Genomic DNA, 24,788 nt, shown 5'->3' with positions numbered 1-24,788 from the left:
TTATCGTATTATTTGCTAGTTCTGCAAGAGCCTGTTAAAAGGACTCGTGTTAAACTTTATTTACCTTCTTGAGACGTTCGAGTGGAGTAAGGATCACTTGCAACGATATACAAAATTCGAAGCAACTGCAGGACGTCTTCTACTCCACAGGAATTCTGTCCACTCCCAGCTTTGGCTTGAGGCTGTTCTTTTGCTGAACTCAGAATGTCGGAGTTCTGAAGTGTAGAAATAGCTCCCTGGCTCAAGCTGGATTTTGAGCCATGCTCACAAAAATCCTGTACAATTAATCAGACGTACTAAGTTTTTGATTAAAATGACAATGTAGTTACAAAAATATCATTACAAAAACAGCCTTTATGATGCAAACAATTTAATGTTTAGAATGCTGTTAATATTTATTACCTTATTACTATCAAGAAGCATACAAGAGAAATGGAGCTGCTAAATGTAAGAGTGGGTGCATGGATATATTTATCCAGAAAGCAGTTTCATTAGTCACACATCAAACCACTCTGTCAGAGCCCACAATCACAATGCAAAAAGAAGCACAGACATTCCCCAAACCAATACTTTTAGATGCGGACATATACCTTGTATGCAGCTATGAGCTGGGAACAATTTCTGTTTTTCCTAATGCTTTTATTAGTGCCGGTTAATTTCCAGTGGCGCAGAAAGGCTGAATCCGCATTCTTCTGCAGGTAGGTTATCAAGTCATTCTTTGGTAATTCATCAGTGCCAAGGTACTGTTCCACATGCTCTACTGACCAGCAACCCTACAACAGGAACCACCAAATGTTGGTCTTTCCTGATTGTAAAGTTTCCAAGATTTCACATGCACTACACATATTTCTTTAGAAACATGCATTTAACAAACATTCTTTGTCACATCTTCTGTATATAAACTACAGTGTTTTCCCCCAAAAAAGCTGCTGTTTATTGAAGTGCACAGCATTGCACAAAAATCTGCCTCAAACCACACAAATCTTAAAATGTCTCACCATTTTCCCACTCTCTTTCTCTTTATCAGAATCCTTCATCTCTCTGTATATAATCCTAAAAACATAAAAATATCATTTACATACTTTAGCATAGCTTTGCACAGCAGAATAAGACACTTCCAAAACATGCAGTATGTACTATGGAGCTTGGAGGTTTATCTAGGGTTCACATCCTGTATGCTAATGTGATACTGAACATACCATTATTATACCACATTAATTAGCATCCTTATAATGTCATCAGCCAGTCATTCTTGACATTGGACCGTTAAGTCAGCTCATACAGCCCATTCTGAGAATCAATTTGCTTGAACAGCAAGTCTTTGGTCTTGATGTAAGTTGTTCTAACTATTAAAAGCATTAATACATTTCTATCATAGGCCCATTTGAGGCCAACTTCTAACTACTGCGTCATGTGAACTTTTTCTTCTACATAGAGGCGCTGCTTACACTAAGCCGTGGCTTAAATTCATTGCCAAACCATGGTTTGGCATTATCCAACTGACCCTGGAGGTGCCTGGCTTGCATGCTCCCTCTTCCTCTTCCATGACAGCCCAAGGCTTGAACACCTAGTGCCAAACCAAAACCATGGTTTGGCATTACATCTGAACCAAGACTAAGAGTTCTTGACATATCTGTATAGGGTTGAAACCAGACACAGGCTAGGATGAGAAGAACTTGCACACAATCTGCTATTTCCACAGATTCTCTGCTTCAGAGGTATACCACATTCCACACCAATGCAGAGGGTCCCAATTCTCAGGATAGTCCTTTCAGAGAATGAAAAGGTGTTTCAAGAGCAGAACTCTTTGATCCCATCCATACTACTGAAGAGGTTAAGTAGGTAGCAAAAAGTGATGAATTCAGGAATCAACTACAAACATCACTGTTCAAACACTGCAGCTAACCGCCCTTCCTTCAAAAAACAGAGATGGCACAGCTGCAGCATTTGGAGGACTGCTCATCACAAAGACATCTTGTGGTATACTTTAAAACAGTTGTCCTTTTAGAAATTTGAGATTTCTTACGTGTATGTTGGCTCCCAAATTCGTCTAAGTTTATCAGATTTCACACTGCCATTGCAGGAAAGCTGCAGCAATTTTTGTACATAGTAAAAGATAGTTGATCGAAAATTTGTTAATGGCAGCTCTACTTCGCGGGTTGTACCAAGGCCTGTCACTTTCAAGGTAAGTGCTAAACGTGGTGATGGTGTACATTCAACTTCTTCCAGCAGCTCTGAATGAGGAGTTCCTGAAAACAATGGTAAATTTGTGAAAAATGAGTAGTGGATTACTAATACCATTAATCTCACATAAATTAAAGTTGTTTATGGACTGTTATCTTCCAGGTACAAACAATATTACACTACTTGTCTAAAAGTGCAGATAAACTAAGTAGGTGTGGAGGGTGTCTTTTTCCTCCCATCGCCCTTGTACTCACTCTCCCTACCTCCCCCACCCATTTTCCATTTTTTTCAGCATCATTCCATTTCCCAACTCAGTCCCCGTACATTCCCACTTTTTTCTTTAGAAGACAGACTGCCTCCCCCTACATCCAAGGGCCCTGCCAGGAAGGGGGAGAGACAAAAAGGAAAACAACAAATTTTTGGTGCTCCCTCCCCCCAACACAGCAGCAGGCTTCAGGAAGGGAAGAGGCAACACATCAGACAAGATGATCTTGTACCTGAAGCAAACTTTCAATATGTTAGATGCACTGCCTCTCCCCCTCCTCCAGTCTGATTACAGGTCTTCTGTTTCTCTGACATGCTAACATATGGACACCCCCCCACATATTCTCAACCCCTTCCCCTCTTCAATATACCTGGGGGAGGGATTTCAAGATCTGTTGTCTGTTGGACGTTAGTGCGTCCAGGTCTAGGATCAAAGGCAGGTACTAAAGCAGAAAACTGACGTTTCAAAACATAATCATCATCCCATGTTCTTCTACGGCCGCCTTTTGTTTCATACTCCTCTTCTTCCTATTAAATCACCATGCAGAAATTAAAGATATGGTTAATTTAAAAAAAATCACAGGAAACAAGCTGTATGGCATTCAAGCTGGAACTGCAGATAGGTAAACCATCATAAGACCATATATTGAAACCAAGGCAAAACAGGTTATACCTGCTGTCACCTGCCCATCAGTTCATTCACTGTTCATCTACACTTTCAAAAACCCAGACATCCATTTTGCTGTGTAGGGTGAAGCATGGAACTAGGCCATGTAGGGTGAAGCATGGAACTAGGCCAATCTATTTTCATAACCTGTGCAATTTAAAGATTTCAGTGTTCCCCTAAACTGAAGTACAAAGGGAGCATAGACTCATAAGGTCAACCCAACTTGTAGATTCACATCTGGCATGGAAAGTATAATATTTATAATCAGAATAAAATATAATAATAATAATTTATTAATATGGTCACTGACCAGCAAAATAAGAATAAAGATTAGTTTAAATGGAAAAAATACTGTACCTACCTAAAGTGAATGAATACACTAGTTTAAGGTGAGCAACCTGTTCTACAACATCAAAAGGGAAAAAATGTTTCTCACATGGCCCTGGGTGCCAGCAAAACCACAAACTAACACAATTCTGTCTTCCCTAAATATAAAAATAGATATACACAGTACCATAACCTCCTCATATTCTTGATCTTCTTGGTTGTCATCTTCGTTTTCGTCATCTTCTTCATCTGGCTCAGGCAGATCTTCATCATCATCTAACTCTGCTAACAGGGTACTAGCCCGGCAGCTATCAAGAAAATCTACACAGAAAAAGAAGAAAACTAAGACCTACTACTTAAAAAAACAAAGGAAAGACAGCAAAATGAAGGATCAATTCAATCTATAAATTCAAATCAGGAGAAAGGGGGGGAAAGGTACCAGAGAATACAGCAGGGCTGAAACCTATTTAAGGAATTATGACAATGAGAAGTTGAAAGGGAAGAAGTGCTAAAGAAAATAAGCTGAAAAGAAATGGGAAATTGCATGGATGAAAGCCCCCCTCCCCCCATTCAGGCAGATTGCTCCCACTGGGCTTCTTAAACTTTTTCCACTCACGACCCCTTTTCGCCCGAGAAATATTTATGCAATCTCGGGTATATAGGTATATCAAATAGGTATACAAATAAAACATTTACTGATAATAAATCAAATTTTTGTGACCCCCACATTCAGCTACACGACCCCATATGGGGTCGCAACCCACAGTTTAAGAAGCTTTGATTTAGAACGCAAACACGCAAAATAGTTTAAATTATGAAAGACAGCAAGTTAACCATTTTTCTCCAATATGTTTGCAATATACATCTCAGCATTTTTTCCTGAGTAGGAACATTCAACTTTTATTGTATCTTCACTATGAAGTCATAGACCACTTTCATTGTTGTAATCCTGTTTAACAGAGTACATCTGAAATTACTCGGACTACACCAATATAAATAGCATGGGAATCTAAGCCTGGATCTCGCAAGTCAAAAGAAGATGCAGCACAGGTAAACAATACATAAGGGGAAATAAAGGTTTGCCATTAGCCAACTACAGAAGGCACATTGATAAAACCCAGAATAATGTGCTTCTGATTTTCAAAAAGTTAGGGTACCTGCATGTGCAGTGCTGCTGCTAGTAGTTCGTGTGTGTATGTGTAAAGTGCCGTCAAGTAGCAGCCGACTTATGGTGACCCCTTTTGGGGTTTTCATGGCAAGAGACTAACAGAGGTGGTTTGCCAGTGCCTTCCTCTGGACAGCAACCCTGGTATTCCTTGGTGGTCTCCCATCCAAATACTAACCAGGGCTGACCCTGCTTAGCTTCTGAGATCTGACGAGATCAGGCTAGCCTGGGCCATCCAGGTCAGGGCGCTAGTAGTTTAGGCAGGCATAATTTACACACAGACATACCAACTCCCGATTCTCCTCTTCCCACCCTACCTCATTATTATTATTGTTTAGGCAGATGTAGCATCTTCCTGCTTTGTTTCATTGGATAGTACTGACAAGTGATTAGAAAAAAATCCAACACTCCAGCGCAGGAATCGACAAATAGCACGTGTGCACTTTTGCATGCTGTAACTGTATATGCCTGCTTTACCTCATTCACTGAAGGAAAGTCCCAACTGATAGAAGGCTCCTGCAGCACATACTTGCAACACTAGTCACCTGTGATACTATAATGCAGTTTTCTACACAAACGAATTGACACAGGATGTTCTTCATATTAAAACAGCCCAAAGTTACAAGAAAGCAGAGGTCTCAGCTTTTAAATGAGTCTTAAAAAAAAAAATTCCTGGAACTCCCTTTTAAAACTTGCCATGAACTCATGCGATTGTATCAAGCCCCTTGCTAGGATGTTACTAATATAGGCTTGATTAATATTCTGATACAGCAGAGTCAATGACAATAACCTTTCCATATCAGCTTTATGCGATGTATGTTTTACTATAATCTCATGAAGTGGAACTAGCATTTACCTTGCCACAGCATACCTTTATCAGTATTAATACCATGCAGAAAAAAAGGCAGTAAATGCACCTAAATGGTGATTTTGCCAAATAATTAACATGCAAATCCAGTCTGATGTACACTTGAGAAGTTGTAGTTTTATTCACTCTAAAAAAAGAATTCTCTTTTAAGAAATAAAATCTTACTCAAGAAGTCACCAAAGCCAAGAAGCTCACTCCTAACACGCAAAACAAACAACAAAATCAGTTTCTAGGCCATGGGTTGTACCCTACCAGCTTAGAAAGATGGATCTTTTTCTCCTCCACTTTTCCCAAGAAGCCCTTTGAGACATCCCAACAGTTGATACTGAAAGTTGCAGGAGCCTTATGAACAAGATACCATGGGGGGGGGGGAGGCTGCAGTAGGGAATCTGGTGACATTACCCCCATTTTTCTTCTGCACCAACATTGTCCACTGGGCCAGCAAAAACTCCATCGTGTCAAGTGCAAAGTAAGGCAATGCCACCTGATTCCCCCTCGTCTTTGTAGCCCTTCTATGCATCGTGGCAGTTTGTTTGCAAGGCTCCCATGACTCCCAGCAGCCATTTTTGAGAGGCCTTAAGCCAGGAAAAGCCAGGAATAATCTGCATACACCCTATGTCATAACATCACCATAAAAGAGCCATTCTTTAAGACATAGATATTTTAAAAATACTTGTAATGTTTAGTTCAGCTTCATACCACAGTAAAAAAAAAATTAAAAGATGGAAACAGAAGTATTCTGACATCTTGTTGATAGGTTCTGGCTTTAAAAAAATTGCTCCAATTTCCACCAAGGCCTTCCTGATTTTTTTTATTCTTCTCTATACTCACAACAGTTCATACAAAACACTAGATCACACTGAAGTTGCTAGAAAATTTCTGGCTGTGGCTAGTTCCACTGTGGAGATCTCCCATGCAATCCAGGGGATCCACACAGTAACTATCTTGAAGTAGTGTGATCCTGCACACACAGCCTAGCAAGAGCACCTGCTGTGCAATATTTTTCAATGGCTTCTGTGTGGCTTGTGCAACATTTCTGTATTTCAGAATTCAACATCTTGGAAATATTTTAGTTTGTTTCCCCAAAGCCAACCGCTTAATTTTACTTTTTCATTTCAATACTTCCCAGACGATCCCTTTTGTTACTGTTACCTCAGCTGCAGTGTATCCAAACAAATATGAGATCAACATTTCAAGGACTGATTCACACATTTATTTTAAAAGTAGGAAAGCCTTCCTTAAGGGCTCACACCGCTTCATTCTCATATGTGGATGTGGATGGTATCAACCACATGTTCCACAAAGATAAAACTGTTACACTGCAAAAGGAGTGAATGTCCTTTGATGTGGCAACTAACCCACAACAGAGGCGGTTCAAATGGTCATAAGTACAGTCAGGGGGAAAAAATGTGCAAAGCAACTGAGGTTACAAGGCTAAGTTTATCTAACAACTTGTAGCTTTGGACTGTAAACTTGGAATTCAACAACAAACAGAAATATAATTAATACATATATCACACAATATTTACATATAACTTGTTTACAACCTAACTGCTCCTCTGCTAGAAAGTCAACACTAATTTTTTTTTCTTAAACGGATATCGAAACAGGATACAAGCCAGCAGACCTGCCACACTTTTGTTTTTTGTTTTTGCTCATTGTATGTATACTGTAATACATGTCTCACAATTTCTTTGAACCTTTGTTACTACTATTTTGTATAATTTTGGAGTCGCTACAAGTTGTTAGATAAACGCCTTGTAATCAATCTCTGTTGCTTTGCACATTTTTTCCTGTCTTCCATCAGAGGTTTCTCCCCCTTCTTTTTTTCACAAGTACAGTCATACAATACAGAACTGTGCCTCTACAGACCACAATTCAGAACCTACTAGAGAATTAGCAAGTGAAGCAGGTACTTCTTCCTAACTGCTCCTCTGCTTGAAAGTCAACACTTATTTTTTCTTAAATGTTGCAAGCTGCCTCAAATGGTTTCAACAGAAAAGTGGCAAATCAATAAATAACCACAACATGCGCTCTAATGGGAGGCGTGAACACCTTTTCATTAAGTTCTCCTTTCACTACCATGAAACTCGTGGGGCATTTTTCTGTTCATTATGTCCTTTCAAGAATGTAAAGAACCTTTTTAACTGGGTGCAGGGTGTCAGACATTTGTTGCACATCTACAATGCAGCAGATGAAAAACTTTCACAGTGACAAGAACATTCAAGCTTCTAAAAGAAGCAGCATATAGCAATGAGACCTGTGCCCATTGACAGAAATTTACCAAGCAGGCTTGCGGAAAGTCTGGCCAGTCTCCAAACCTTCTACTGAGAGACAGCCTTAGTAGCTACAGAGTGCTTTCTGAAAAAAATTAAAAGCTATAGCTTTTCCACATGGACATCAATACCTGTTAGTAACTGCATAACAGGTACATCAATACCTGTTAGTAACTGCATAAATGCCACATTGTTTTATTATCTCCCCCCTTAAATATGACTATTAATAACTAAGTTCCTTTCATTGCCAAGATTGGCCTGGTTCAGGCGTCATGAACCTGATCCTCTAAACCATGGGGTGCAAGCTTGCTGTAGTCTCACACATTCCTTCCCTCTTCTCTACTTTTTTGGGTTTTCTCCCAATACAGTTTTTTCTGTTGTTCGCACTGTTGCCAAATGGTGGCTTGCAAACCTACCCAACCCTGTTCTGGCAAAAGCTGTAAATAATAAATAAATAAAACCTACCCAACCATCATATTATTATATGGAGTACTGGGTTTGTGATATGTGACCCATTCCAATGCACATTGTGTACTATGCTTAGGTATTATATATCTTGATTCAACTTAGAATGCTGACAATAAAACTCAAATGATCCTATATTCTCGGAGCAAACGTATTCTGTCATGAAATAACTGCAAAATACCATGGGTTGGATTCAGGAGAAAAGCTTGCAGAATGAACTGGCAATCTTTCCATGACTTTTCCATTACCCCGGCAGCCTGCTGGCTGTTCTAAAAATTCCACTGTAGAGTACAGTTTGAGCAGCTGCTTGAGGACAGTGTAATTTGATGAACGCACTTCTTATCTGCACTATCCCATATTGTACTGTGTGTTTTCACAAAGGTCCTCTAACCCTCAGAGATTTCTGGGATAAACAGCAGGAGCTGGGGGTGGGAGAGAAAGTGAGGAACAACTCCATCGGAAATTCCTTTGGCAAAGTTTTCCCTGGATCCAGCCCCATGATGGAAAAACTGGTCATAAATCTATAACGTACACATGAATGGATGTTTGTCATATCAAATGATGGGAGCTATTCTAAAATATGATTGCCTAGTTGTTTTACATTTTTAAATAATTTAACACTGAAATGCCTACATAAAAAACACCATCAGTGAAAAGCACGTGTAGGAGTGTGAAGATCTGGAATATATGAAAACACTGACATTCTGCCTAAAAGTCTTTGCTTGAGAACCCTTTCTGTAAGGTAAACAGCTCAGTTATTTAATATGCTTTAGTAAATGAAATTACTAAGTGAGAAACCCATAACAAAACAAAACAAAAAAAGAGGAAAAGGAAAACCATTAACTGGAAATCTGCTTATGTTCATTTAAAAATTAAACTTACCATATAAAGAATATTCTGCTTCCTGACCTGTATCGCTCTCACTAGATGTTGATGTTAGGCTAGTAGTTAGAGTGTTACTAAGTGACTGACCAACAGATAAAACTGTAGTTGCTGTGGCTACATTGCTGCTGCTAGTAACACTGGATGTAGACATGGTCACTGTTGATGTGGTACCAGTTGTAGTCAGATTAGGAAAACTTTGGGCACCCATTAGAGGAGAAGCTACAGATAAAGATACGGTAAGATAAAATAAATGATCCAACGCAGTATAATTAACAGTCATGTGTGCCGTTTTAAACCAATATTTTAAAAAATTGCTTTAAAGTCACCCATTATTCATCAGCCTAGAGCTACTGGTCAATGAAAGAAAAGGGCCTTAAACAGCCAATGTAATTGTAAAAAACTGGACATGTGGCCTACTTTATAAGTATTCTTGCATGATATGTAAATCACATTATAAAGTTCATAATCATTTGCAGCAGACAGTATTCAGATGCATCAGCCCAGGGTGGACAACTCCAGACCATTTGCTCAGCACCAAAGGATTGTTTTCTGCTCAAGGGCCTGAGGAGAAACCCAAGGTGCTAGCAATACCACTGGGGCTGAGCTTATTCCCAGTACTGTCTAAATATTTTCCCCCAATTTTTATACATTAAATATCTGCTGTAAACAGATTGTGTATTTCACATTCACGATTTGTTAGAATAATCTAAGATTTTATTTTTTCACTCAATTCAATAGGCCTTTCCATAATCAAATTTCACTACGGTTGGCAGTTGGTCAGTCAGTCAATTTCTTCTAAATACTCCACAGCAATAAGAAAATGGGGGTTTTTTTAGAAAGGGGAAACTGAAAAGCAATCCCACTTCCCCAAATTCAAGTATTATGGGATGCAATTCCAATCTCTGCACACACACACACTCCCTGTACTTTCCATAAGGAACAAAAGCATTTTCATAGTTTTCCTACTTATGCATTAGGTACTTCTTGTCTCATTTAAAAGGGAAAAAAAAGAATAGGAGGGCTCCAACGAAGCAACTGAAACCTCCAGGATTGGGCCAGAGCTGACATAAGACAAAATGATAAAATAACTCTATGCCTTTAGTTTAAATTATAAGCAGCATATCTTTGCCACAAAGAGAAGAAACTTTTACCATATATTTATCCATTTCCTGCTTTTCACCGTATTCTTATAAAAGTCAGTCTTCGTGAGAAATAGCAGTAAACCACACACACACACACACACACACACAAAAACAAATAAATGTTGGGAATATCCTCTGTGGGTTTGTAACTTGTTCGTAGAGGGAAAAACCCATTAGTACAGCAATTTAGAAACAATTGTTTTCTCCAACCATGAATGGTTAATTAGATAAAAATAACCAAAATACTGCTTAACTAAGCCCTGAATTCTAACTAGCTTCAGAAATAAGTGTGCCATCAACATCTACTTAGCATGCTATGCTAGAACGTGACCTTAGAAAATATGTAATTATATCATTCTCTTAAACCAATTACTCTCATAAGTCTTGAGGAGTTTTGTGCATTTAGCTACTGCACTGAAGATCCATTCAAAGAACAATGGTGCTATAAAACATGGATTCCGCATTTATCTATAACATTTTAGGAATTTAACAATATTTCCCAATTAATTCAAAATTAGAGACTGAAAAGCCACTCTTCTATAACATCCTCAAAAACGGTTCTGTGGTAGCTCAATTTCTCACAAGTTATGATACCCATCCAATACTGGGCAGAGAGGCAACAAAGCCCAAACCCAGCTGACTATCCAAGACTACCACATTTGAAGGAGACCAAGATGACAGCCTTCATTCCCCCTTTCACTGAAATTTAATTACATTTAGTTTTACTTACTTGCAGTGCTCATGACATTCCTTCCCAAAGTATTAGTGTTGTTATCACTGCTACTTCGGCTTAAATTCATGTTGTTCGTAGCATTGGTGCGAGCTATGTTTGCCACTCTCCGGACAAAGGACTCCAAGCTAGAGGTTTCCCGTGAGGATAAATTAGGAACGCTTGCACTGGAACTCATTGGAGCTCCAGCAGCCAACAACGAACTCACTGACAGTCTGTTACTTGCTGAAGAGCTAAGAGGTCGCTGGGAAGTGGCTTCTTTATTGGTAAGCTCAGATACCGAACTGACATCTGGAGAACTCACACTAACAATCCCCATGGAGATAGCATTGGACTCCCCAGTGGCACGACCTGAGTTGTCGGGTCCTAGCTTCCTTTCAACATTTTCATTTCCCACATCTGCGGTTAAGGTGCTGGTGCTTGCACTGGAAGAGGACCCTACTTCAGTCTGAGGCATGGCGTCAGCCGAGGAAAGTACAACAATTGGCTCATGGACATCAGTGCCTGAAACTATGTTTTGCTCCATTACATTTTCAGATCTCCGTTCCATTTTGGTCGAACCCAAGCTGATGTCGCTGCTACTTGCCACGCTACAGACAGAACTGCTACTTCCTTTTCTACTTGAGGAGCCTGCAGCAGCAGTCATCTTGTCTGGACAGTTGTTTTTCACCAAGCTGCTCCATGACTGCGTTGTGCCTGAAACAGTGGATGAAACAGGTTTGGGTGATGCCGCTGAATCAGGGTCGTACCCTGGGGCAAGCTTGAGGTCAAACTTTCCTTCTGCGCCCATACGGTAAGAGTTAGAGCCACCAGCATCCCAGGTGACATCAATCCAGCCTAGAAAGGGACAGGAGTTTATGAGACCCAGCAGAAAGCAGACAGGAGCGTGTCAGACAGTAGCTCCACAACACGGGATCAGCTTCTCATTGGGCCACTACCTTGAAATACAGATTACTTAATGGCCTTGAAAGCCAAGCTACCAAAAAATGTGTTGAAGTTCAGAACAGTCATTATTTTAAGTGTATGAATTTAAACTGGACCACACTGAAATTGCTCATCTTGATTCTAAGAATCCAGTTAAAAAATGGTTACTCCCAGGTGGACTGAAAGTTATTAAGTCTAAAGATGTGCCCTTTCAAGTGCTTCCTTTACAAGGTTAATCACAATTTATATTTGACAAAACCAACGTTAGATAGAAAACCTAAGCAATTCATTTGAAAGTTTCAGTTCCTTTAAGCAAGATAAAATTTGACCTAAGTCAGGTAAACATATGGGCAGTTAAAACCCTTTATTATCTAAAGCACTGGTTCCCAACCGGGGGTCCACGGACCCCCAGGGGTCTCTGAGAACTAAATTAAGGTCCGCAAAACAAAGTTATAAACCAATAATAAATTAATATTTTCAATTAAAAGTTCTCTATTATAAAAAAATATTCAAATATTATTCTAAGTTTAATGTTTAACTAACAGTTATGATTAAAGTTTATTTTCAAATCCTCGGAATTTTTATTTTGAACCTTGGGGTTCCTGCACTGAACAAAAAAGTCCTAGTGGTCCCTGGTCAAAAAAAGGTTGGGAACTACTGATCTAAAGGCTCAATAACTTATTATCTAAAGGCTCATAACATACAGGCTTATGTTTCTGGAAGCCAATTTCATGATTGTATGTTAAGTCATAGTATTAAGGAATAGTATGAGAGATGAGGCTGCTCAGCTACAGCAAGGGTCAACAGTGCATAAGCTTCAAGTTATCAGCGCCACTGTCAGATTGTAACACGACAACTATAGTCACTTTGCAAAAGTGAGGGGCAAAGCAGAGAGAAAGCAGACCAACTCTGGATCCAACAAACACTACTGCTTTCTCTCTACAATATGAAGGCCTATTACTTGTGCATTAAAAAAAATTAAACTCTGACTCTACTTTATTTCTTGCTCATTTGAAAGCACATTTTCAACGCAGTGGTCTGGAATAGACTTACACAGATTCCTTTACTTTGGAAATGGGCCTAACACAGATCACCTTCCATGGGTCTTAGGGACAGCCAGTTAATCAAACCTCAAAACATAGTACAGAAAACTAATATCTCCATTCTACAGGCAAATTTTTGTTTTAGTCTTGGCCTGTTTTTTTATCTACTCTAACAAGTAATTGTTTTAAAATTATCAACATCTTATTCACAATACGAAGTTAATATTTTGTGTGTTTTACAAGCCTAGATGACGTACTGCTGACTATTAGCAGCATATCGTGCCATCCTAAGCAGAGCACAGCCTTTTAAATCCAGTGAAGTCAATATACTCAGAAGGGTACACCTCTGCTTAGGAATGCAATGATATTTTGCAAGTGCAGCAGACTCTTCTCTCTGATGAGCACATGAAGTACTATATTCAGTGTATTTTTAAGCATTTTTTAAAAAACCCTGAAAATAGTATGTGAAGTTACAACTGTGATGCGTCTAAAAGGGAACAGTAAAGCAGAAAAACCAATGAGATGAGTAGTCCTCAAATGCTGCACCCTAAGGGTAGCCAGTGTTATACACTAGACATGTAAAACCATCTCCTTGCTTATATAATAGTATAAACTTTTTATGGCCTTGGTTATTTAAGATCAGACTCTTAATATCATCATCTAGTTTGGATTCATGATATCTAGTATTTAAAAAATACGGCAACTTGATCCCAGTGAAGCTAGCAAGATAAGAAAAAGCAAGAAACACAACAAAGACCGGGGAAGAGTTGCAAATGCCAAGCTAGAAAAGGTACAGCAAGATATTCTGATATTACATAGACAGCAAACAACTGACTTTCATTCACACTGCAATACAATATACTATATATCCAAGGAGGAAGGTCACAGCCACCTGTGTACTAGAGGTACATGTAAATAATATAGCTCGCACATAATATTCATAATACTTAACTATATTTGATGGTCAGGTTAGATTTCTGTATCATTCTTATTTTGTAACTGTGAACATGTAAGGACCAATAAGGCTACCTGTTTTGAACTACAACTAACAAGTAACCTAACATTCAACTTTCTTGAAATACACTTTTCTCAAAATATCAAGCAGAATCTCGTAGGAAGATTGGGATTAAATAATGCTTAAGCAAGCTCACAAACCCAGGTCTGTCTTTATACTCCACTGCAGTTCAAATGTTGGATGCCTCTTAGTTGAGGTGAAGAGGCAAGGATAATATATACTTGCCTTCACAGTTGTTGTAGTGCAAGCAGTGATGCTGAAGGCACTCTCGCATTTTCCAAAGATTTCCTATTCATCCTGACTTCAAATCATAAACAACGCTTCACAGGCCCATTCACATTATAGGTCTTTTGCTGATTTTAGCAGCAATTATAAATAGTCTCATTTGAAAGCAAGTTCCAAAACAAGTCAATGTTGCTTACTTAAACTGTGTTTAGGACGTAGTGCCAATTACATTTCAGAAAACTCAAGTATTTTTTTTCTTTCTTTCAGGAGGCAAAGACATAGTGAATTCATGCTTTAAAGTAACCAGATGTCCACAAAGAATTGTAATTTAACCTTTGAGTAATTCTGAATCACCCCCTTCCCCCACCATGAAGTTGCAACACGTAAAACTATTTAAGTAACTTAGTTATTTAAAGAGATTTAAACGTGTGCTTACCATTGTGTAATTCACCTGTAACAGTGCCTTCGCCTTGTGGACTACCATCCTGGTCTCTCCATTTCCAATCAATGCCTCGGATGACACGGGCGCCAGGAACCATATACTTCAGAACCTGAGAACGAACCAGTCGCCTCTGCCTCCGCAGATTAGCCTCTGCTTCTTTAGCTGCTTTTCCTACGTACAATTGAAATGGTGACTTACAATAATGCTAAACAGAATATTTTCTATTATTAGTAGTATTATTAAACCTAAATAGTGTTAAAACAAAACTACACACAATTTCAGCATTCTGATTTGACTGAATGTATCTTAAAAACTCATGTGCATAATCCAGTTCATAGTTAAAGCTTATTAACATAGCAAATAACTGGATTTCAATAATGCTTAACAGCATTCTGGATTGTACACGAGATTTTAAAGCAACAAAATAAAAGTTCAATTTATGAGAAATGTATAACATTTAGTAAAATATATATCAGTTCATATACATTGCTTACCTAGCTGATCTTCACACACACCATTCACAGTGCCATAAAGTTCAAATCCAGATAGAGAGAGGTAGTGTGTTTGCCCACTGGCATTCTTCCCCATTTGTTTAATTCTTACATGTCTCCAGCCTTGTTTCTCATCCTTTGGTGGGTCTAATGGCCATGTTGCTGTTGAGCTTTATATTAATTTGGCAAAGGAAAGACATGGAAAAATTAGTAGAAATTTTTAAAACCAAGGAAACAGACAAGGACAAAGAGACAGACGAATTAATTTCATGTTAATGTTCAGAGACATTACTTTGAAATGTAAAGGCAGTTTAAGTAATTATTCATTCTACCCTACCACTGTCTGAACTTTTAAGAGTTGTATCTCACTCTGTACTGCTGTATTCAAGATCCAATGTTATATTAATTCCAAAAAATAATATTACACTTTCAAAGAATACAAATAGGGAATTCAACAATGTGCATCCACAATTCCTTGTCAAGCCGTTAAGTCTGGCAAATTGGATCTTGAAGGCAATGATGGAAACAGTCAATACACCATGACTTTTATGGATTCAGAATTCTGTATAATGTTATGGATGCTAAAGGTTTACAGAAAAATAACTGTTCTGTGCAGACTGAACATTAAACAACCATGCAGAATAAAGAATTTTTAATGAAACTACCACAGGAGAAGCAGAGATTCAACACAACATACCCTGGTTCATTGAGACTGCAATCATCAACATGAGTGTAGAGAGTAGTCCAGTTCTGTCCATCCTTAGATACCTGAAAAACCCAATTTCTGAGTGCAGATCTTCCATACCCACGAGCATGGCGTAACGTGTAAGCTGATGGTACTACCCAAAGACCAAGGTCTATAGCAAACCATGCATTCTTATCATCATTAGTATGACAATTTAGAGCTGAACTGTCACGGCTTAAGATGTCTTCCAATCGACCGTAAGGCAAATTCCTTCCTTCTGAAGATGTAACTACTACTAACCCATAGGCAGCTGGATTCACCCACTCATATGCTGTTCTGCAATACAAAGAACAAATATTATTCATACACAAGAAAACAAGCTTTGAAATAATCTACATCAATTCAGCTTCAAGCAGAAATTGAAAACCACCTGATTTCTACATGGTTCAGGTCATACTACAAATGCCACCGCAAACTATAACACATGCTTTTGTACTTGTTTGTTCTGTTTCTATCCTGTTCACATCCAAGTACAAAGTGTGGTCGTAAAAATTAATGTGCGTGTGTGTTAAGTGCCGTCAAGTTGTTTCCGACTCATGGCGACCCTATGAATCAAAGACCTCCAAAGTGTCCTATCCTTAACAGCCTTGCTCAGATCTTGCAAACTGAGGGCCATGGCTTCCTTTATAGAGTAGTTAATACATCAGCCAATATACCCTGTATTTATAAAAACTAAAAAACAACAACAGCCAAGCCACTACTGTTATGCTGGGGGAAAGGAAACCCCAACTTCCTCCCTCCTGCTGCAGTCTGTCATGCCATTTGATATTTTCTTGGAGTGGGGCAGTAGACCCCTTCCAGAGCAGCATGGGGAAGTGGGGTAGAAGTCTGCAGTGTGTGTGTGTGGGGGAAATAAAATAAAAATGTTCCCACACACACTTTCCAACACCAGAAAGTTAGGACAGAAAGGGTCTAAGCCAGTATCTAAAAGTAGTGGAAACTAGTTTCAAAATTCTTTACTTTTTGGGGGGGGGGGAGAAATCAGGTTAAAGTTCTGGGTAACTGCAAAACCATCAATGGCTGTTTTTGCCTGAACCTCAGGCTTACCTACTCTCTCATCAATTGGATTTCCTTCCTTTTTTGCAACAAACCAGAGGACACTGTTATATCCAATCCTGTAAACATTTGTTCAATCTGGATTTAACAGCCAGCTATGGTCTGTACACTCCCATACAGAAAACACTGTACACAGAAAACACCGTGCACAGAAAACACCCTGTGTTAATGGAGCATGTCATTCTCAGTTGAATGTGTAGTCAAGATGCAACCTTATGATTTGCCCCAAAAGATGAAGAGTAAGAATCGAAGGGGGAGCCACTCATTTAAACACTAAAATCATAATCTTGCATTACATATGAACCAAACCGCTGGAGTCTAGTACCTAAATGCAACTTCTCTACATTTAAAAATTAGCATTATGCAAAACAGAATTTATCAGTGTCTTACTTAGCATTTGTTCCAATCCAGTAAATAATTCCATTTTCATCAAAATCATGCTGATGTCTGAAAATAAATGTCTGCCCCTCACGTAGTTTTCTTACAAAAACAAATGACGCTCTGTCAAAGTCATACCACTGCTTTGCAACCTAACAAAGAAAAAGGCAACAGAAATGTATCACAGAAGAATAGATATTTCATTCAACAAAGTATATGGAAGGTTGCTCACCATTTTTAGGAGGTATTGTTCTAAGGATTCGACAGTTGCCAAAGGCTCCATTTTCAACATTCGACCTGTTCGGTCAATCAAAGCAGTCTCCCCAGAAGCACGCTCCAAACGAAACCGTAGCCTTCTTGTTAGTATCTAAAGCCAATGTAACAAATTTAATTACAGAACCCTGCAATTTAGACAGAAAAATTTCTGTCCCTCCTCTCCCCCATATCAGAGTACCAGCTAATACTTTTGTCGTATAATAAAAACCTTAATATGTACAAAACTTTGTGCACATTAGAGCAAACACGAAAAGGAAACTGAGCAAAACTACTGGGCATCATTTAAAAACCATATTCCCTTTGACATCTTTAAAATTCATGCATGCAATTTTATTTGTGGTAGAAATCACAAAATGCCCCCTGCCCCCCAGTTTATTACTAAAACAAATTCATGGCCAATTAACCTAACAAAAGAAAAAGGCAACAGAAATTCATCACAGAAGTATACATATCATTCAACATAGCACATGAAAGGTTTTGCTCACCATTTTTAGGAGATACTGTTCTAAAGATTCTACAGTTGCCAAAGAACAAGTATATGGCCAGTTGCCCCAAGGACTGTTGAAAAGCACAGGCTTTTTCAGAGTAAGCAGGGTTCAGTGACATTATATGAACCTTGCAGAGATTTTTCTTATGTAATCTTTGTTATAAAACAGCAGATTTCTCATAACGCTAGAAAGTTACCTGCAAATTATATGTTGATCCTGGTGTATCATATAGGTGTAGTGGCAGACGTTCAATAGATTCTAATACTGCTATCAATTTCCGAATCAATGCAACTGCTGGACGACTGTGGACACAGAAGAGGCACATATTACATAATTTCTATAAAATGAGGCAGTTCAAAAATGAATGTAAATTAGTCTTGGACTTTCAACAGAGGAGTTGCAACTCCAAAAGCGTTTTCAACATTGCAAATGTATTTCTGAAGTATTTTGTATTAATTTAGTGTGTATCTTTGGCCGCACTACAAGAAATGGAACTCTTGCAATAATACATGTTACTTATGGTTTACTTTTCCTTCCTCAAAAATGAATGAATTCTAAGGCAAGAGCATATCATCAAGGACTCAGGAGACTAGAGTTCAAAACCTCCACTCAGCTATGAATCTCACTGGATACATTGGACCATTCCCTTTCTTTTAGCCCAGCCTGCATCACAAGATGGCTACCAGAATAAAATGAAGGAGAGGAGAGCCATGAAGACTATCCTGAACTCCTTGGGAGAAGTAAGGAATAAACATGTGATAAAAGCAAGAACTAGTCTTGGTTCTATTACCAAAAGCAAAATAGACAGTATAAACAAATAATTTTGTATGTTCTACAATCATAAGTTACCTTTCATCATCTTCATTTTCACTGAAAGCAGTTTTGAAAACATTTATTCTCTCTACCAGTTGACTACAATCTTGTTTCATATCAAAATCCACATTCTAAAAAGGAAAAAGAGAACACCATTTGACTCCAGTAAAAAGAAAGGCTGCAACCATTAATGAGCATTTTAATATAATAGAATGGCAGGTGGGTGCAACCTAGCACCTTACGTGAGCAGAGCGCAGAACTGCTCCACAGAAGTCCTTTGTAACCCTCCCCTCCGAGTCACTGCTAAGCTAGATTGGTTCCCATGCTGAGTCTGCCACATGTCACCTAAGGGCTTTCAGCAACTTGTTCGTTCCCAGGAGACAAGTGCAAGGAATGTTCTTAGATGAAGCAGTGGCAGAGGTGGACAGAAAAAAAAATGGCTAAATGCTCCTATGCCAGGCATGAAGGACTGTCACTTGATGTCATCTGCCATGTCAAGGTAGTCTAGGTGCACCAGCATAGAGATTACCAAATTTTGTCTGGATTTGATAGAATTAGTTGTCACAGCCGGCTGCTGTCACAGCATATGTAGCAACAATTGCTGCCAAACATTCCAAACATAAGGAAGACAACAGAGTGGGAGCAATCAAAATGAATAGTGTGATTATTCATTAATAAAAAGGTAAAATTAATATTATATTCATATATAATTTCAGGAGGTTGTGCCGTCATCATAATTTGGGCAACTAATTTTTTCCTCAATTTCTCCATAATTTGCAAGAGCAAGAAATTTGCAAGAGCAAGATTCAAGTCCAGGTATCTGACGAAGGGAGCTGTAGACTCTCAAAAGCTTATACCCTGAAAATCTTGTCGGTTTCTAAGGTGCTACTGGAATCGAATCTTGCTCTTCTACTGCAGACCAACACAGCTACCCACCTGAAAATATCATAATTTGGTCAATTCATTGTTTGTGTCTGTCAGTTACTTAGTAGTAAGTCCCACAGAATTGAAAGGTACTTCCCACAAAGTCACTTTGACTAAGTGGGAAGAAGGCTTTCAAGCTGACATACTCTGACCTTACCAGTAAGTTCCCAGGTGCTGCCTGCCCACATATTTGACCAATAAGAAAAGTAATGGAAGAGAGAACAAGAAAATGCACATCTCACAAAATTTTGAGGTAATGAAACAGAAGGAAGTGTTTTTTTTTATTTTGTATAGAAGCCACGAGGCACAGAAAACTTTCCCCCAAAATCATGGGGGGGGGGGAGAGCGAAAATAGTTTCTACCCACACTCACCAAGACCAGGAAATTGAACTGCTCAGCTTCTGCAGGGTTGGCCACACAGTCAGTTGTACCATTAGGGGAAAAAAATCCTAACAGCCTCTAATTCAACAAGAAAAGCTTGGTTGGTCACTTAATTTTGGCTTCCTATGGCATTTCACCAATTTTTGCTTGCTCACCGCAAGTACATGCGGGCTGAGGGAGGATAACAGTGCAATCCTAAAGAGTTACCCCAGCGTAGCCCATTCATTTCAATGGGCTTAGACTGGAGTAACTCTCCTTAGGATTGCACTGTAAGACTGCTTGGCCAGGGGCAGAGGAGCGAAGAGTAGCACTCAACTCATGCTTGCCCTCTAGTACTTCCCATATCTTCACTTCTTGCGCTACTCAAACACACAGAACCCTTCCCTGCCACTCTCATTTTTTATGCTATGGCTTGGTGAAGCTAGGAGACAGCAAGAGTCTATTTCAGCAATGTAAGTCTCTACCACTGTTTTATCTTGTCAATACCTTAGTGCAAATGAGAAAAGAATACACCTCTCCACCAAGCTTTTGTGCTTGCCAGAGAAAAGAGTGGCTAAAATTAGCCAAGCCGAAATCTGTAGATCCTTGTGTTTAAACACATCTCTCTTACAGACTACTTTGAGAACAGTATTTATGAAAACACTACATCTTTTAAGCAAACTAGGCTCTTAAGCAGTAAACTTACATTGTTCAGAACAGTAAGAAGTGCTTGCACCAAGCCACTACTGCACATTTCATATGGTGAAATAGTATTTTCATCCTTCAGTAGGACAATTAAGTTCTCCAGAGCAGTCTTCATTAAATCTCGCCAAGTGTTCTCTCCCTCAATGAACTGAAAGAGAATCAGATAACAATGCTTCCATTCATTTCAATTCTTACAGAACAAAACAGGCAAACTGCAAAATATTATCATAAAGTTCTTCTCTCTGATACATTTCATGCTGGCCCAGCAAAGTGGTCATACTATCAGAGATGAGAAAGCTGCAGTATATCTGGCTTCCTTCTCCATCCTGCTTGTTCCTGCATTCAGTATGATTTTATGTTAATCCTATTCTATCAACCAACTGTTGGGAGTGGTTTGCATCTACAAGATGTGGATCGATTACTCTTTGACTGGTTCTGGCTTATAAACTGACCTCTCTTTGTAACATTCCCCCCCTTTCTGTTGTTTGTAGATTTTAGTATAAACAAGCAGGAACCCACATGGACTTGTGGGGGATCACATTTTCCCCTCCCCCACTATTTCCTCTTTCCCTTTCCTGAAAGCCCCCATACCATCGCCCCCTTTCCTGATTCTTTCTCTCCTTCTAGGGTTGTCAACTTCCAGGTGGGTCCTGGAGATCTCCTGGAATCACAACAGATCTCCCAATTACAGGGATCAGTTCCCCCTTAGCGTTGCCAGCTCCAGGTTGGGAAATTCCTAAAGATTTAGGGGTGAAGCATAGGGAGAGTGAGGTTTGGGGAGAGAAGCTACTTCAGCATGACATAATGCCATAGAGTTCACCCTCCAAAGCAGCCATTTTCTCCAGGCAAACTCATCTGTCACTCCACAGAGCAGTATCCAGCCCCCACCTGGAGGCTGGCAACCACAGGGGTTTCCATGGCTGCTTTGGAGGGTGGAGTCTATGACAGTATTGTTTTAATTTGCAATTGATAAACTTATGGGGTTGTTTTAAATTGTTCATTTTATTGATCCATTTATATTGCGGTTTTATTGTTTTTATTGTATTGAGAACTATTGATGTTAACCGCCCTGAGCCCAGCCTTTGCCCGGGGATTGAGGGCAAGATAAAAATCGGGGGGGGGGGGAGATTAAAATTTTTAAAAGAATAACTTTTTTAAAAGTCTTCATGGTTCCACTGGACTCCTGTTTCATTTTGCTCCTCCACCCTTTCTCTCTCAAAAGCAAATGGTCACAGTCCCCTTTTAACCAGGATTAATAGATGTGTTATCACCAGTGGCACAGGGGGAGTTCTTCCAGAAATAATTTAATAATTTGCAAATATAGCCAGGAGGAGGGGAGATCTTATGTACATCTGCACCAGACCAATGCTGGCATAACAACATTCCCAATTCTAATTACCATAGGGTGAAAATATATCAACCATTAAACTGAAATATTTATACTTGCCTGCCTGTTTGTATGGAGCTCCCATGCAGACTCTAATTGAGTTGCTATGTTCCTCAGTGTTACAACTACACCTCTTGGCATACTTTCGACGGCTTTAAAGTGGTCATCATACAAGTCTCTAGCCATAGTTCGTACCTGCCAACGTTATTTGCAAAGTCACAATTAAATTGCATGAATGTATCACAGTAATTCATCCAGAGAAATATTTTTCCTGGGGTTCATAAATGCTAATTCCAGATTAATGTACCCTGGGATGGTGAATGAAGCTGGTGTATACTAGTTCTTTGGGCCGTCCAGACTAGTAATCCCTACTCTGACCAGCAGCAGCTCACCAAGTTCTTGGACCAGAGTTTCTTCTCAACCCAGGTATCTCATTGTTTTTTACAATGGGGGAATTGCCAGGGGTCAAATGTGCGGGCTCTATCACTGAGCTCTGGCCTCCTCATAATTCTGGATATAAATCCTATTTTACCTCTGGAAAACCCTGGAAACAGGGATGCAAGAGAAAAGGGCTTAGGAAGCAATAATGTATCAGAACACTGCAAAGTGGAACTTATTAAAAAAAAACGTAGACTATAAGAATAATGTATAGGATATTTGAAATGGACAGACTCCCCGAAGGAGTACAAACTGTGTGAATGTGTGTATATGTAATTTGTGTGTTTTCTTTCTGAAAATGTTAATAAAATACCTTTTTTTTAAAAAGAACACTGCAAAGTGAATTCATTTTAAAAAATGGGACTGTTGTTATAGACTTTGAATTATCATGAATCAAAACAATTCTGTAACTCAGAAGATAGTATTTTAGGGCACCGTGAGCTTCAATTATACACAAAGTACCTGATTTCATAAGACAAAACCTCAGGTTAAACACAGATTTCACCAAGAAATCAGGGGGTTCAAGACAACAACCCACACAATAGACGCATCTACACATCTCTGGATATTGCACTATTATTGTAAATCATTTGTAAATGGATTGGCTTGTCGACACAGGGTAATCCAGTTATGAATGATTTCTTCAGCACAGTGAGAACACAACTTCCAATGAATTGTGGATGCATCCTAGCATATGTATTCCATGGTAATAAAGCAACAAAGGGGAAGAGTGGAAACCATGGGATATTTGGAAGCAGCAGCTAGGGATGTCAGCTGGCCTATGACCCAAGTACCTGTGACAAATAAGTATCTGCTTGATGCAATCAGGAAAACCAGCAGCTTTGTGAAGCGGAAGAAAGGCTTAGCCGCAAAAGATTAATGTAACAATCAACATACCAAAATAACTTTCACAACTACGTGTGGGCAGCTGTGGACTATTAAAAAGTTGTATGTAATTTCTGCAGACTTAAAATATACAAGGATGGTGGATTCGATGGATAAGAATGATAAAGAATACAGAATCTAGCTTCCAGAACTTCCTCCCAGGGCTCCTCTTATTTTTTATTTATTTTTAATCCTCTTATTTATTTTTATATTATTCAAGGAAGTTGGATACCACAAAGATTTCCATCTCTTTTTTTTCCAAATGAATATTCTCGTTTTCATACAAAGGCAAGTTTAGTATCTGAAGTACAAATTCATCTTCAAATTAACAGATAAGCACGTGTCAGCAGCAGCATAGTAATTACAAAAATTAAAAAGTCAATTCTTCAATTAAAATGTTTTATAACAAATACACAAACCTTTTGCTTGGTTTTCTCCAACTTGGATTTTAGTTTCCTGCCCCTTTTGCCAGTCCAACCAGTCACAAATTCTGATCCTATAAAACAACATCCAGAAGTCAGGGTATCATCTTGCTAGAACACTGAAAATATACAACTGCCGTTGCCATCTTTTTACATGTATTTACACACTTACCCAAAGAGGTTTCAGCAGTGAATGAATGTTTAGTTCCTCTATTGGACTCAAAAACAAAACCTGGCAGATCTTCTTTCAATATTGTAGCTTGCTGACCATCTGAATTGTGAATGGCAATTTCTCCTTCCTTTAGACAGGTGAGAGACCAATTCCCCACGGTAAGTTTAGCAGTCCCTGGGGCCGATAAAATCGGTTGACTTGTTGTGGATGCTTTTACTTGGCTTCGAGCTCGCTGTAACTTCTCTAAAAATTCACTTCGACTTTCTGTTAAAAAGAAAGGGTAACTAGAATTTGACTTTTAATTATTACTTGTATAATAGTTTAGTTTTATAAAATAACATGTTCAATAAGTGCATTCAATGCAAATTTAAATTGGGATTCAAGTTCTCAGGATAGAGCAAACATTAGCCCATTATACCACAGTAAGTGAAACATTACTACTGGGAAATTGGGAAGTTGTGTGTTAGTAAGTTTACTATATAAATCTAAATATGCTTATGTATGTATTAAATTATATTACTGATGAATTCCTGTTAGCAGAAATGAAACATCTACAGAAAAAAATCTCAAGGTTTAAGGAAGGGTTGGCTGTCCACATTTAGAAAAGGAAAGAAGAGGAGCTTTGC

At 38.8% G+C, this 24,788-nt stretch overlaps 1 protein-coding gene across 1 annotated transcript in view; it reads right to left on the bottom strand.

Moving 5' to 3' along the window:
- The window catches only part of HECTD1 (HECT domain E3 ubiquitin protein ligase 1), a 53,297-nt gene that overhangs the window by 9,521 nt on the left and 18,988 nt on the right, over nucleotides 1–24,788 (bottom strand). Inside the window, exons 13-31 of the mRNA XM_056852115.1 lie at nucleotides 24,163–24,426; nucleotides 23,988–24,064; nucleotides 22,306–22,440; nucleotides 20,860–21,006; nucleotides 18,906–19,000; nucleotides 18,253–18,358; nucleotides 17,525–17,659; nucleotides 17,305–17,444; nucleotides 15,811–16,134; nucleotides 15,117–15,283; nucleotides 14,617–14,793; nucleotides 10,974–11,810; nucleotides 9,099–9,320; nucleotides 3,630–3,763; nucleotides 2,820–2,976; nucleotides 2,027–2,249; nucleotides 999–1,053; nucleotides 591–773; nucleotides 65–275 (exon numbers count right to left, since the gene is read on the bottom strand). Coding sequence (XP_056708093.1) covers nucleotides 65–275; nucleotides 591–773; nucleotides 999–1,053; nucleotides 2,027–2,249; nucleotides 2,820–2,976; nucleotides 3,630–3,763; nucleotides 9,099–9,320; nucleotides 10,974–11,810; nucleotides 14,617–14,793; nucleotides 15,117–15,283; nucleotides 15,811–16,134; nucleotides 17,305–17,444; nucleotides 17,525–17,659; nucleotides 18,253–18,358; nucleotides 18,906–19,000; nucleotides 20,860–21,006; nucleotides 22,306–22,440; nucleotides 23,988–24,064; nucleotides 24,163–24,426 — 3,789 coding nt within the window. The remainder of the gene's footprint in view (nucleotides 1–64; nucleotides 276–590; nucleotides 774–998; nucleotides 1,054–2,026; nucleotides 2,250–2,819; nucleotides 2,977–3,629; nucleotides 3,764–9,098; nucleotides 9,321–10,973; nucleotides 11,811–14,616; nucleotides 14,794–15,116; nucleotides 15,284–15,810; nucleotides 16,135–17,304; nucleotides 17,445–17,524; nucleotides 17,660–18,252; nucleotides 18,359–18,905; nucleotides 19,001–20,859; nucleotides 21,007–22,305; nucleotides 22,441–23,987; nucleotides 24,065–24,162; nucleotides 24,427–24,788) is intronic.

This window comes from Euleptes europaea, chromosome 6 (assembly GCF_029931775.1).
Source record: "Euleptes europaea isolate rEulEur1 chromosome 6, rEulEur1.hap1, whole genome shotgun sequence".
Taxonomy (NCBI): domain Eukaryota; kingdom Metazoa; phylum Chordata; class Lepidosauria; order Squamata; family Sphaerodactylidae; genus Euleptes; species Euleptes europaea.
Note: the sequence above shows the minus strand (reverse complement) of the source record. Positions and strands in the feature narration are given on the sequence as shown.